Source organism: Cibotium barometz, chromosome 5 (genome assembly GCF_041138505.1).
Source record: "Cibotium barometz isolate CiBa-2024 chromosome 5, ASM4113850v1, whole genome shotgun sequence".
In the NCBI taxonomy this organism is placed as follows: Eukaryota; Viridiplantae; Streptophyta; class Polypodiopsida; order Cyatheales; family Cibotiaceae; genus Cibotium; species Cibotium barometz.
The window spans coordinates 48385011-48400944 of NC_141050.1; the positions used below are offsets into that span (position 1 = coordinate 48385011).

General features: G+C 43.4%; 1 protein-coding gene across 5 annotated transcripts in view; it reads right to left on the bottom strand.

Moving 5' to 3' along the window:
• The window catches only part of LOC147638575 (polyadenylate-binding protein 2-like), a 29206-nt gene extending 17816 nt beyond the window's left edge, over positions 1 to 11390 (bottom strand). For 2 of the 5 annotated variants that reach the window (XM_086798494.1, XM_086798491.1), the window contains exons 1-2: positions 11263 to 11390; positions 10993 to 11114 (exon numbers count right to left, since the gene is read on the bottom strand). In XM_086798494.1, coding sequence (XP_086654620.1) covers positions 10993 to 11103 — 111 coding nt within the window. In that variant the 5' untranslated portion in view covers positions 11104 to 11114; positions 11263 to 11390. Of the gene's footprint in view, positions 1 to 10992; positions 11166 to 11262 lie in introns of all 5 variants that reach the window. The other 3 variants (XM_086798492.1, XM_086798495.1, XM_086798493.1) reach the window with 3 other exon arrangements.
• Between the last annotated feature and the right edge of the window lie 4544 nt (positions 11391 to 15934).

Genomic DNA, 15934 nt, shown 5'->3' on the forward strand with positions numbered 1-15934 from the left:
TGGTGGCGAACCAGGTTCTTCTCGCCACCATGTGGTACATCACCTCTTGCTGGTCTTTCTCTCAAGCCTATATTGGTCTTTCTTTGCGGCCTTTATTGGTCAGGTTCAGCGTTTGATCCAGAACCTCTGTAGGCTAGCAACGAGACGGGAGACCTACACAAGCCAAGGTGACTCGGAGAGTAATCATTCAACTACGATGCAGAGGGGGCTAAGGCATCATCGACCCCTCCATGGAGAGTCGTGCTCTATTGGACAAGTTGATTGTTCGAGATTTTCTTCCAAGTGGTGAGCCTTGGAAGGACTTCCTCCTGGCTAGGATCTCCGCCAGCACCCCGACCCTTGGCCTTAGCACGAGATGGATTTTCACAGAGATGTGGACAAGTGACTTTAGCCCAGCATTTGAGAACAGATTTACAACCAATCTCTTGCGTTCTTGGGATCATCTCATACTGGCCCTTTATTAATCAACTCCAGTAGCCTCCGAGGAGCATCTTCGACAACCTCTGATATGGAAGACTAGAACCCCATGGTCCATCTGCCTAGTGGTCACATGCTCACAGCTCATCTACACATATCGTGGGGAGCTTTGAGCACAGACCCTGCTAGGTCACTTGGAGATTGGCTTACATTCAGACAGTTGCCCCCATAGGCCTAGTAGAGGAGCCTTATTGGGATTCGGGGCAGAGACAGACTTAGCCTTGACATCGACTCCTCCATCCCTCTGGAGTGGCTAGCCCCAACTACTCCCCCGCAACGACTAGGAGTGTTCACCATTCATGATATACCCTTGGCAGTTCATGGCGCGGATGAGAGCTCCACCTTACTCACCTTCTCTATTGGGCTTCATGGCAGGCTGGAGACAACAAGGACCCCCTTAGAGGATTTCAGGACATGCACCTTTGTCACATGCACTATGCACTGTAGTGCATGGTGACAAGATGGCTCATCATCGGTGCTTCATTGTACAGCAATAGGACCCTTTAGGATATGCTATTGTGTTATGTCGTGGCCCCATTGTAATCCTCGGTCCATGTCACAAGATGGGGAACGCGGAACAACAATATAATAGACCAACACTTCAAATACCAAACAGAGCATGGAAACACAGTGGAAGAACCATGAACAATACAATATAAATACACCGCACTGAGGCAGAACGGCCGACCCCCGTAGGAACTTCTTTATTGAGATGGAAGCTTTTACAATACACCAAGGTGCGGGTGCATACGGTACCGGATTTTCCACAAAGCATCAGCACATGCCCAGATCTCAGCCAAGATAGAAACATAGCTCCAAAAAGCCATCCGATAGACTGTCTCAAAACAATCCCATAATCAGCCCATAAACTGTCCATAAAAAAAACTTGGTACGGAGCCCTAAATTCCGTGCCCAATCAGCCCCATAACAGAGCCATAAATCAGCCCCAGCGGAGCTCGCGGGCTCTCAGATCAGCCCCAAAACAGTCCATAAACCATCCCCAGAAGAGCTCTCAAAACTGTCCCACATTCCTCCCAAAATAGTCCCAGAAAGGAGTCAATCAGCTCTGTCAGGTTCTGGGAGAAAGCGACCAGCCATGTGGCTGTCTTGGAGAAAGTCAAGCAGCTCTGTGGGAGGTTTGGAAGAAGTCAACCAGCCCAGTAGAGGGTATGGAGCAAGTCGGCCAGCCCTATAGAAGGCATAGAACAAGTCGGTCAGCTGAAACAGCCCCAAATCTGTTGTACGGCCAGCACAAGAGAGTGTTCCCAACTACTACCCCTTCTTCCTAGCCCATCCTTCCTTTTGTTGGAGTCGGCCAGCTCTTTTTAGCCCCTTGCTTTTCCCCCTTTTGCCAAAAGTGGCCTTAGCTACCAAAAATAACTACTTTTAAGCTTTTTTCCCAAACTTGCTCCCCAAGCTAGAGCTAGGCGCCCTTTTTTGTCCACATAGACCTGTCCAAAAGTAATAATATGTCCAGCCCTTTGTAAAAAATATGTGAAAACACTGACTTATCATTTTAATGATGAAAATCCCATAGTGCTCATGCTGCATAGCCATGTGTCAGGCCAAAACTTTGCTGGTTCATGCTCCCATTTTCTTATGTGAAAAAATCCTCGTTCACACCTTGGTTCCACCTAGTGTGTGAAACACTAGTCAAGACGGGTGAAGAGACCAAATGGTGACAGTCCAAGATATGCCAGGCACAAGCTATGTCGGTCATTCCTCAGTCCTAGAGTGTGAGTCAGCCAATCAAGTCCCTTAACCCACTTGGAGAATCATTCATGCATATAGAGTCAGTAGAAACCTTAAGGTTTGCATTAGAAAGCATTCTACATTTGCATAGCATTCATTCCATATGCATATACATCATTGCAGAAGCATTAGAATATCATTCAGCTTTATTCCATATTTTCTAGCATTTTACACACATTATTTTCAGCATAAGCAAGTCGTGTAGCATTTATTACTAAAGTCGGCCAGCTTTATAGCTGACCAACCAGCAACCTTGTTCATATAAATAGCACCGCTTCATTCCATATGATCTCATCTCATCATCAAATCATAAGCGATTCAGTCGTCAACTGTGGGAATATCATCGCTTGAACATCTTGGGCATTCATCATCAAAACGCAGCATCCAGAATTCAGCCAAGGAAGGAGGCGCTTCAATCCTTGCGAGACTGGAACATGGTCTGGAGGACCACCTAAGTGAAAAGATGCAGGGGAGAAGAGAGCTTGAGCTCTTGCAAGCACACACTCACACAAACCCTAGAAGAGAACACACAAGGTGAGAGGCTGAAAAATATTCTTTTTCTTCACACAACAAAAGAGGTCTACAAAGAAGATAAAGTGACTAACACACATAATAGAGTATATACAAGTGGTCCATAATGTGAACACACTAAGAGGAGTGGGTAGATGTGGACTAATCAATGTAGTCCAGCTGTCAAATCTCTAGGGAAGATATGTCGGTGCCAACTACCAAACCCGCCAGTGATATAAATGTCGAACGGTCATGCAAGCGCCTTGTGAGTGTCAGCTCATGTTGAGCTTGATATCTCAACACTCCCCCTCAAGCTCAACTCCAGCTCATGAACTCCAAGCATATCTTGAAATCTGTAGAGCTTCTCAGCTCCTAAGGCCTTCGTGTTGAAGATGTCAACAACCTTATCCTGTGTGCTGACGTAGGCCAAGTCAATGTTGCCTACCAAGACTCTCTCCCTGATGAAGTGGTAATGTACCTCAATGTGTTTCGTCCGCGCATGGAAAACTGGGTTCCTCGCCAACTGAATACTACTAAGATTGTCACAATATATGACAACCTTTCTCTCCACATGCAACCCCAAATCAGCAAGTAGCTTGCGTAACAAAGCTACCTCACACTCTGCCACCGCAACTCCTCTGTACTCTGCCTCTATGCTCGATAAGGCAACTATGGGCTGCTTCTTGCTACTCCATGTCACAACAACACTCCCCAATGAAAATATAAATCCACTGGTAGATCTCCTGTCTGAGATGCTACTTGCCCAATCTGCATCTGTGTACCCATATAGCTCCGATGGTACACCTACAGCATAAAACAATGCATAATCAACAGTGGCCCTCAAATACCGAAGTATGCGTCGCACAATGTCAAGATGTGGTTTGCACGGAACCTGAATAAACTGACTCTCTAAGCCAACAGTGTAGCTCAAATCTGGCTTACCGATTGTGACATAGATCAAACTCCCCGCAATCTTCTTGTACATAGTGGGATCCTTCAACACATAACCTGCATACTAAGCTTACCATTTTGATCTAATGGCACCGAGATTGGCTTACAATCAACCATCCCACACTTAGACAACACGTCCAACGCATACTCTCTGTGACAATCAAATACCCTCACGTGTGCGAATGACCTCAATTTCCAAAAAGTAGCGCAGATCTCCAAAATCTTTCATCTCAAACTTTCGTTTAAGAAGACTTTTCACATGCTCAATCTCATCCAAGTTATCACCCCCAACAATAAGATCATCTACATGAATGGTGATGATCACAATACCCTTATCACTCTTGCACACATACAAAGAGTAATCTGCATCTGTCTTATGAAAACCAATAGTGACAAGATACTCAGCAATCTTGTCATGCCATGTTTGTGGAGCTTGCTTCAGCCCATACAAGGCCTTACGAAGCTTACACACATACTCTGGGTGACCTGTATCCTCAAAACCTGGTTTCTATTCACGGGATCCCAAAGTCTATACTCCATTTCACCTCTGTCACCATATCCTAGGAATATGCATTTGTGAGACTTAGGATCAAGTTTGGTGCGCATTTCCCTGCGTATGTGCACGTACGCAATGCAACCAAACACTCTGAAGTGCTTGTATGACGGAGGCTTCCCTGTCCATACTTCTTCTGGCACTTTCCCACCAAGCCTCGTGTTAGGTGACCTGTTTATAAGGTGAACGGCTGTCATAACAGCTTCAGCCCAAAAACCATGAGGTAATGCAGCATGTGACAACATAGAACGGACCTTCTCCTGAATGGTCCTGTTCATCCTCTCTGCTGTCCCGTTTTGTGGAGGATCATAAGGAGTAGAGAGCTCCCTCTTGATGCCTTTAGCATCACAAAAATCCTGAAACTCTTTGGACATATACTCTCCACCATTGTCGAAACGCAAAGCCTTCAGTGTTTTGCCAGTTTGATTCTCAACAAGAGCAACAAACTTCTCAAACACTGAGAATGTATCACTCTTCAAACGAAGAGGATAAACCCACACCTTGCGTGTGACATCATCTATAAAAGACACAAAATATTTTGCCCCTCCCAAAGAAAGCTGAGGCATCTCACATACATCTGTATGCACAAGCTCTAACTGAGCATCTTTCTTTCCAAGAGCTTTCTTGTGGGGGCACTGGAGTTGCCTGCCATATATACAATGCTCACAAAACTGAAAACTTGAAAACTTTAGAGAAGGCAAGTAACCCAAACGAGACAATTGCTCCATTCCTTTGACACTCATGTGTCCCAACCGGCTATGCCACATAGAGATTTCCGGCAGCTCGGTTGCATTTACATTAGCATGGTGACAAACACCTGCATGCATGAAGTAAAGAGTGTCCACCTTAGAGCCTCTGGCAACAACCAGTGAGCCCTTACTAATCTTCCACTTTCCACGACCAAATGTGGTAACATAATCAGCATCATCAAGCTGTCCAGTAGAAAGCAGGTTCTTCTTGATCTCAAGCACATGCCTGACATCATGGAGCATAAGTTGTGAGCCATCTGAAAACACAAGCCTCACATCACCTCTGCCAAGAATCTTGCCTGCATGGTTATCACCCAAATAAACTACTCCTTCATTGCCAGTAGTATACCTGACAAACAAGTCTCTGCAACCTGTGACATGAAAGGAGGCACCTGAATCAATGATCCATGAGTGCATACCATGACCACCTGTAAGAAGTGAATGGGCATCAAGTGAAGACGTAAATAGGACCTCATCCTCACTGTCACCTGCATGTGACACATTGATTTCTTCAATCTTGACTCCACTTTTGCCCTTTGGCTTTACATCTTTGGCTTCATCTTTGTCTTTGTCTTTGCCTTTTCCCTGTTCCTTTTGATCATTTTTCCATTTGTAGCATTGCTTTTTGATGTGTCCCTTCTTGCCACAATAATGGCATTCCAAATCCTTTTTGGAGCGAGACTTGCTCCTTCCCCGTTCTTGGCTTTTTCCCCTTTTCCTTTTGATAGGCTTGTGCTGCTTCTTCTGGAGCAACACATTATAGCACTGGGTTTGCCAAATATCATAGTTATGTGAGCCTTCAAGCTTCTTGATGTGAAGCAATGAAGAGCTCTCACCTGTGGTTGCCATAGCAATATGCAACCTGTCAATGCCTGACTCTCTACAAAATGTGCAAACACTGCACCAAAAAGCACACAAAGTGCTCACAGTTGTTCTCCCAAGCTTTATCTCCCACTGCGGAAGCAAGAATGCAACTTTTCTCCCACTATATGTGATGAAATCACCAAAATCTGGTTGCTGCAGATTTAGGACAGCACCTTAAATGTGCTCTGTTGCCCTTCCAAAGTACTGTACAGCAGTACTAAGTGCTCACCTGTGATGTACCAAACCTGTACCGACAAGTACAGCAGCTGAAATTGAACCTTTTGCTCACTCAAATCAATGTGCAGCCATGCCAAAACTTGTACAAAGCTGTACCAAATCTGTACCAGCAGGTACAATAGCAATAAATGCTCTCTTGGCTGTCCAAATGAGTGAAAATCAGACTTTTACAGTCCCGAACACTGCATACAACAGTCTCGAACAGAAATTGGACAAAAGCCCCTTGACTGCAAGCTGATTTCTGAGGATTCAAGGCATAAATGTCTTGCCTGCTGCTTTGCCAAGCTTAACAAGTATAAAATCTTGAAAAGCCCCTTGATTTAAGATCAATTGCTGATCATACATGGTACATTGACGCACATGAAGGCATCCAGAGTCTTCACGATGCTTCCTCCTGGCCACATATACATCCAATACATGAAAGCCCCTTGATTTACAGGCACATTGAGTGCTTGACAGGCATCAACACATTGCCCAAAGCATCAATTGCGAGTGCCTGCATGCAAATCAACCAAATCGGCACAAAAGCCCCTTGATTTGCACTGCAATTTGCTGCAATTTTGCCCGAATGTGCGATTTCTCACATCATACAGCATGTATGAGTGCTTAATTGCACAATTACATCAAAAGCCCCAAATTTTGACATGCAATTTCCTGCAAATTGATCCTGATTGTGACCAATGTCACCCAATTTTGCCAATTTTACTCAAAATTGAGCAATTCGACACCTATACCTGCTCAATTGATGATTGTACTTGCTCAATTGCAAATCCCAAAGAAAAATTGAAGCAGAATACCTTGTAATTTATGATTTTTTGTTGCAAAAAAAGGGGTTGATGATGCTGCTGCTGCTTTTGCAGAAATGGGCAATTGAAGGAGTTGCTGTGCAGGTTCTTGGAGGTGATCCTTGCTGCAGATTTGATGGCTGCTCCAATCAAGCTGATGCGTTTGCTGTTGTATGGATGACGGAGGGCTGGGGCAATCGTGAAGAGCCGACGGGCTGCCTTGTCAATCGCACACCATCGAAACTCCTTACCGCCGACTTCAAAGTTGTCGCCGCCTTCGTCTGTAGCCGGCGCTACACGCGACAAGGAGTTTTGTTGGTGTCGCCTCCGCTCAAGATCACGTGTTCGTTTCACGCTAAGGCTCTCACCGAAGCTATTCGTACTGCAGGAAGCCTGCTCCGCCTGCGTGTACACACCCGCCTGATGCGACTGGTTAAACGGAGAAATGGCTGACCGCCACCTTCTCTTTCCGCTCACCTGCCTGCAACACCCAAGCCAGTCACTTGCTTCGCTTGTAATGGGAGCCTACAAATACAGCATATAGAGCCGTCAATTTTGCTGCCCTGCACTGGAGGTGTATGAAGCGAAGGCTACAGAGATGAAATCAGTGGCACTTGCTGCTAGCTCCGATACCAGTTGAATGGGAGAGTTAATTAGGGTTAGGTTAGAGTTCATGTGTGGGAGACATACACAGAGAAGCAAGGGAGAGAGAGAGAGACATATGTGGGGATAAGTCAACTCACCAAGATGAGTGTGTGACTCCCCTATCACACATGTATATTGCACTAGTACACATAGTGCACTTAGTACATTAAAAGTACTAAGTGTACTATATACTATAACTTATGGGCTTGTACACACTATAAGGGTGGGCATAATGCCTTTACCCCAACACCCGGGGGACTAGGGCCTTTGACACACTTGTTGATCCCATCAATGCATATTAAAACATTTAAACATAAAAGCTAGACAAAAACATCCACAAATGCTGAAAATGAAGCTTGCTCGTGTGACACCGCATAGAGGCCGGAATGGGCCGACCCCCCCCTTGGAGTATTTTATTTCCCAAGGAGAATAATACTCTCCCCACGGGAAATGCCGGATTATCCATATACAAATGCCATAACACAGCCCAACACGAGGCTACCAAGCCGGAACATAGGCTGTAGAAATGCCGAGCCAACAACATAATCCATATACCTCCGTGTGGGTACTGATTCTTCCCCAAAAACCACGGGTCTTCATGCAATAGAGCTGGTACAACAAGTACAACTCTCCATTCAATCGGTACAACAGGTACAATGGCTAGTACAGCCGATACAGTGGTTGGTACAGCAAGTACAATGGTTGGTACAGTCGGTACGATGGCTGGTATAGCAAGTACAAATGTTGGTACAACATATACAGTGACTTGTACAGTAGGTACAATGGCTGGCACAGCAAGTACAGAAGCGGGTATAACCGATACAATGGATGGTACAAGTACAAGTACAAGGACTGGTACAGCCAGTACAATGGCTGGTACAACAAGTACAAAGACTGATACAAGTACAATGGCTAAAAATCATAATAAATGATTAAATACCCTTGCCTTCAGTATTTCTTCGCGATAGAAGCCTCCAAAACAGTCCCCAACAGCTGGTATTCTTCATGGGCAGCTTTCAAGAGTGAGAGAAAGAGAGTAGCCATCATTAGGGCAGCCTGTAACAATGGTAGAGGCTAGTGTGCAGCAAGAGAGCCTCTATTAATGAAGATAGAGGGCTCCAATTTATAGATTTGGGCCTCCCATGAGCTAAAATGGCAAGAGAAGACTACAATGACAAGTAGAGAGCCACACAATAGCTGAAGTGACAAGTGTGAGGCCACTTGTCTCACTTTGATCCACTTTCTAAAGTGTGAGGCCACTTGTCTCACTTTGGTCCACTTTCTTGCCACATGTCCCAATCTAAGAGATGGTCCTTCCATAAACTTTATCTCTAAAAATATCCCAATTGGTAGACATTCTGTCATAGGCACTTTGCCAACTCTTGGTATCTGCTCAATTCCAGATGTAATGACGCAAACAGAATTTCCATCGAAGTCGAGCCAAAAATAGCAACTCTCCTAAATTTTAGGAGTGTGGTCCTTTGTATTCTAGAATAATCCCCCATTCCCAAAGCTTGTACTTTCCAAATATTTAGACATCCTGGAGTCCACCAGACCCCTTTCATACTGGGAAATGTCCAGGCTAGTGACAGCCGACTGGCTGCCTATGTCCTCTATGGCCAAAGTATTGCCCTTATGGGCTAGCCAAGCTATGGACTGGCCTTTGGCTAGCCCATAGACCTATCAATGCATCTACATGCAACTACTGGAAGACCTATACTAGGGATTTGACATTCTACATGCCCTTACTAATGAACTCTCCAAGTGGGTAAGAAGACTCACATGCAGACTCTCTATGGCTGTGGAGACTCACCTACGTAGCTCGTGCCTTACATGTCCCGATTTGGGGCTCACAATGGGGCCACGGCATACGACAAATATTCCTAAAAAGGTAAAATACTATTGATAAATGTTGCACTGATGTAGAGCCAGTGTGTCACATAGCACTCCAGTGGAAGGTGCAGTGACATCTGCACCGTCACCTTCTCCGATGTTGGGGCAGCTTCCCGCCATTTGTGCACCACCCTCGTCATCCACACTCGTTGTCTATTGTAGGCATTTGTGGACATAGAAGCCAGGCTTGTTTTAGAAAAAGCATAGCAAACATGGGCATGAGCTTTTCTAAAGGGCTGCCCAGATTATTGCCAAAGAAAAAGTGCCATGTGTGTGTCTGATTTAGGATAATGCCTAATTTGGGACCTTAGTTACTTTTCTTTGTTAAAAAAGAAAGCGCTAGCTTTTTTAAGCTGCACATGTCTTTTTTTAGCATGTAGAGTGGGCACCAAGCTTTTTGTTCAAAAACAGGTATTTAGTGAGTTGTTTTGTTTTTTAAAAAAAACAAAAAAGCACACTCACTCTTATAAATACACACCTCCTATACAAGGCTAAACCATCCAAGCGATTTTTCCAAACTTTGGGACAAAACCAACGAGGAACAGGGATCATCATACTTTGCTTTCTGCACACAAAACTTGGGAAGCCTGGGCTGACAAAGATGCAAGGGCTCATGCCTTTATCTTCAGTACCATGATGATGTATTCCATGGACATGATGTAACATTTTGGTCTCATAGTGTTACATACAGAAGCTCGGTAGAAGAATCGATAACTTCAATGCTCAGAATTTAGCAATCATTCATGACGAAGATAACGCACAATACAGAGAGATATGTGTAGAAATAGAGAGAGAGAGAGAGAGAGAGAAGAGAACAAAGTATGGGCTCCCGAATACCCTCTGTAGGGCCCCCACCATGAATGGTGTATTTGCTTTATTAGAATGATGTAAATTTGAAATAAAGACTAGTTCTTGAGCTACACTTCTTCACTTTTGTTGAGCACTGGGCACTTTCCCTTGGCTGTCCTGGCCATTGGAACACGGCAACCCTTTGTGAATAATAAGATGAAAAGACTGATTTCTAACTTGGGTATTTACACCCCTTTCGTGAGCAAGTCGGCTGGTTCTTAATCCTCTCCACCACCTGCTAGAATCTCATCCTACACCAATTCAAACACAACATCATCCACAAGAAGCAAAAAATTTTGACCAAGTTCAAGGACCGAGGAACCCATGAAGCCCCAGGGTTGGATAAAGATTGCTTCAAGGAGAACAAGCAGAGGAGATGTCACTTGCACACCCGTTAAGTGTTTGCTGGGAGCTAAACAATCTTTAAAGAAAGGTTTATTGGCTGATCAAAAGCCTGCTGATGGTCAACCGAAAACTCTAGCAAACGCGTGATCCTTAGATAAAATTAAAAGCGCTGAAGAAGAATGAGTGCTACTCATACGAAGCGTAATCAGGATTCGGCTAGTAAACAAACGTTTTTAAAGAAGGATCACCGATTAGGGTTTCAACATTAATCTGTCATTAATCTTGCAAACAAACCTACTGCAGTCTGCAGACAGCATCAGATGGGAGAGAGAGAGAGAGAGAGAGAGAGAGAGAGTGTGTGTGTGTGTGTGTGCGTGCGTACATTAGCGGCAACATCGTCGGTACTGCCCTTATCCGGGACTCCATCCAGGTCTGTTTCTTCCCGATCCGCCTCCGGAATATCTCCCCCATACACCTCGTGCTCCTCCTCCATCCCGCCAAAACCTTAAAAGCGCCTAAATTAACTGCAGAGCGCAGAAAACCTAACCCTAGAACCTGGCATTGAAAGAAATAACTATCGAAAAAAGAAATCCCTAACCATAAACACAGGAGAAGGAATCGACAGAAAGCAGAAACAAAGAGATGAGCTTACCGCGGAAGGGGAAGTGAGTGTGCTGTCGAAGATGGCGTGTGTGCTGTCGGAGATGGCGGGTGTCTTTTTAAATTTTGGTTTGCTAGAAGGGGTGGGTTAGATATGGCACCAAAAATGTCTTACATTTTCATTAATATATTCTTTGACATTTTCAAGAATAAGACTGTTTTTCTAGGGTTTCATTTAGTATGTAATGATGAATGCTTGAAAAAAAAAATTATTTACTAGTGGGCTGACTTGTCAAATTCCTAGAGTAATAGTTATTTGGATAGAAAACCAACAAACAATATCTCTTTTACACAATGGCACAAAATGTGTAAACTAGTATTAAGCAACAATAGCTCCACTAGGCCAAGAAAATTCATAAAAAATTAGTTGGACATGAATGTATAATGAATGCCATGAGATCTAAACTACCCAACTTATATTTACCTTTAGATATTTTAAGTAGTGTTAAAAAAGCACACAATGTTCTCTTACAAAACCTTGACTACACAATAAAAGAAGCATTTCAAATTACCACACATTAGCTCAACCACTTATCCACAAGCTTGTGACCCAAAAAAGATTTGGATCATAAGCTCTCAATATTCTTACATTTCAATGTTATTGGAAGCTAGCTATTGGATGGCCTAGAGGCTTATGGCCTTTGTTCACACATAAACCAAAAATGTAGTTATATTTTAGCAAATGAGTGGCATGTGATCATACTCTCTAGCCAATCTTTGGCGGCAGGAGGTTTGTGCCTCAAGTAGATGATCATACTCTTTGGCCAATGCTTGGCTGGATGTCTTTGCCTCACATCCAACCTTATGAGGTTGGTAGCTTTTTTCCCCTTTCAAATGTGTGAAAAATCTAATTCATTAATTAAAGAGAATCTTTATTAAAGCCACTTGTTAGTGTTTGCCCACCATAGTTGTGCCTAAAAAATCATATTAGCGTGAAAAAGAAACAACTATTCCCCCAGCCCTGTCATGCTAACCATAGTTATTAAAGCCACTTGTTAGTGTTTGCCAACCATAGTTGTGCCTAAAAAATCATATTAGTGTGAAAAAGAAACAACTATTCCCCCAGCCCTGTCGTGCCTGTAACTACCTTAGCATGAACCCATGCAGCACTGCAGCTAGCACTCTCATGACGATAACGTCTTATTCTGCTATATGTTAGCATCTCCATGATGTGAGTAGCACGGAGGATTGTAAATGAAGAAACATGAGATAGAAGCAAACCCAGATGAGTGTAAATATGGGTGCCCAATTTTGTTTTTGTATTAATTAATTAGTGAGGGGGAGGTTTTCAATCGTGTGGAGCCTTAGGAAACGGCAAGTTGGTTGAAAACCTTAGGGAATGTGAGGTTGCCAACTTTATTATAAAAAGAAAAAGTATTCCATCGCCTTAAAGAGTATCCAGCATTCGAGACTTTTCCACCGCCTCTCTTGCTGTTTTGAAGGCAATCAGATCACCTCTCTCGGTTTCTCCTTCCCTCTCTATGCAGCACAAGGCTGGGTCTCTCTCTCGTAGTCACGTGTAGGCCAGGCTTGTCTTGGTCATGTAGGGCAGACCAGCCCCTTTTGTGTCTTTTCTTGAAGCACTAACATGCTGGGAGAGGGGAGACACGTGGCTTGGGCGAGGAGGTGGGAGTGGATTGGGAGGTGGACTGGCAGGTGGGGGGTGGGTGTGACCTCTCACTCTCTCTCTCTCTATCTTTCTGGGGGGTGTGACCTCTCACTCTCTCTCTCTCTTTCTGGTGGTCGTTAAATCTCTCTCTCTCTCTCTCTTTGTGTGGTGGTGGTCGTCTATCTCTCTCTCTCTCTTTGTGTGGTGGTGGTCGTCTTTCTCTCTCACCAGTCCTCGTCTCTGGCTGTTGCGTGTGGTCGTCTCCCCCGTTCTCGTCTTTGGGCTGTTGCACAGCCGTTTGCCTAACCTTAGGATACACTAAGGTTAGGCATTAATTTAATATGCCCACGGATGTTGTCATCTGTCTTGCTCACCGATCTTGGTCTCAAGAGCTGTTGGTCGTCTCCCCCGTCCTGGTCTCTGGTTGTTGGAGAGCCGTTTGCCTAACCTTAGGATACGCTAAGGTTAGGCATTAATTTATTAACGCCCGTGATCTTCATCATTTGCCAAGCTGCGATGATTTGTGTTCACACCCCCTTTTTTATTTGTAGTGTATATTTAGAACTTTATTTGTAGGTGTATTAATTAAATGCCACTGGCGTGGCATTTAATTAATACAACCTACAAATAAAGTTCTAAATATACACTACAAAGTTCTAAATATACACTACAAATATACACTTAGTAAGTGAGTTCCCCCACCCCTCCCTCTCCTCCTTTCTGTTCATCCCTCTACTCATCATTGAATGAGCCCTTTGAGGCCATTTATAGAGAATTGTGAGACCATAAATATAAATGATATGGGTGACACCAAACGTATTAATATTTATAATGGCATCACCCATGATATTAACCATAATTTGGCATGACACAAAGATAATCCAAGCGTCCCTGAATTATCTAAGAGGGTAGAATAATATTTTTAAGAGGGCTTAAAATATATTCCCATAACAGGTAGCTATATTGGAACTGTTGAAACCATCACAAGGAACTTCTAGTCATAGCAAATCTTTTGCGCCAAAACATTACCTACTGTCATCAGCAACTTGTTTGTCCTGCTATTACAACACATATTAATGAATCACCACTAGCATCACAAGTCTCTCAAAATGATGATCCCCTCAAGTTTGAGAACGGACTTCAAAACTTTGAAACCTTCAGTTTCTTGACATAGGCCCTGCCTCCAACAAAATAGCAAGCCTTTCTTTGTGCATCCATCAAAGGACCGGACTCTTATTTATAATGCTCTCTAAATCATAGAAGAATCCAAAAACCTTCCATGCTATTATGGGTTTGCTAAAATTGGCTAGAAAGGCATTGAGTCCAGCTTTTGAAGTTTATAAGGACACATAATAAACACTAAGAAAGCCTCCAACGGCATTGCTTAGCTTGGCCTCCATCCAACGAATTTGTTATTTAGGTGTCCAGCGGGCCAGAAGCGAATCAGTTTTTTCATTGTGGCCTCCATCCAGCGAATCTATTTTCTTAGCATCTAGCAGCCAGAAGCGAATCTAGACGCGAATCTGTTTTTAAAAGCCAGAATCGATTAACCTTGGCCACAGTGAGCCACGTGGCCTCTGTCCAGCGAATCTATTTTTTAGCGTCCAACAGCCACAGTGAGCCACGTGGCCTCACACCCTTGCTTGCTTTTGTGCAAGGGTGTTAGGACACCTAAGGTAAAAAGGAGTCTAAAATTTGGATTTTTGGGGGAAAGCTCCACCGACCAATCTCATGGACAGGGAGTCTCCCTTGTCCATCTTCTCACCCACCAAAAAATTGCAACTAATTGCCCGCAAATTCAAAGAGAAATGTGTAGAGGCACGCACTTGAGTTATAATGAGCTTATTCACGTAGTTTTCTTAATTGTTATGTATGGACACATAAATACCTAGTTATAGTTGGAATCGGAAAGGAAACGCGTAGTGGATCTAAAATCACAAGAACTCGGGGATTTGATGTTTAGTTTTCTCAATTGTTATGTATGGTTGTTAAATGTTAGACACATAAATAGCTAGTTGGAGTTGTAATTGGCAAGGAAACACGTAGTGGATCTAAAACCACAAGCACTCGTGGCTCTCATGGGTTAGTTTACACTAAGTCTATATGGTTATGGTTGGCAAGGAATTAAATGGTTGGTCTAAAACCTCAAGTAGTTTAGTGTGGCAAGTACGAGGCTTAATCCTAGTATACACATGCTTGTCAACCTAAATATTACTCCCATGTTCATGAAGTGTGCATCATTATAGCTATACATTGATATTGGCTAGCTACCCTTGATGCATTATTGCTGCCTTAACAAAGCATTAGTCAAAACGATTGTTTCAAGGCAACAAAAAAGTGACCTGCACTATTATCTCAATAATGAGATGGTCATGACGAGTGAACGAACAATTTAGTGTGTGTTTTGTTTTTCAATGGGAGGAAGGTAATCATAAAAAAGAAAGAGTTAAATTTTGCATGTGTCTATTTTGAGTGGAAAAAATAGGTTAGTACGAGTAGGATGAAGAGTGGTTTCAAGATGCATAAAGTGGGTGTTCCTGGAGATGTGACTATGGGTGGATGATACGACTCATCCCACCACTCATATAGGTAATATTCCCATATATAATTCAATAGAAGAAAAGCACTTACATGATGTACTATGAGTACCTCCAATTAGAAATAATCTATTGTCAGTTGGGCAAACGGTAGAGCACCACATGGAAGTGGTGTTTAACCCAAAGGGTTGTTTTGTATATTAAAATAAACTCATAGAAAAAGGGAAACGAGAAGGCCGGTTGATGCATGCAATACAAAGAGGCACAAGAGTATGTATGCAATGCAAGAGGCATGACAGTATATATGCAAAAATGCAAAACATGAAGGAGTTTGATGTATGGCATAAGTGTCTTGGACGTGTCAATGCAAACCAATTGAGTATTAAGTCAAAGGGATAATGAAAGGCTTGCCTTCTTTCAAGGCAAGTAAAAGGGATAGTGAAAGGCTTACTTTCTTTCAAGACAAGTGAATTGTTACATGTATGTGAGTCATGCGAGTTTGGAAACTCTTCAAGATT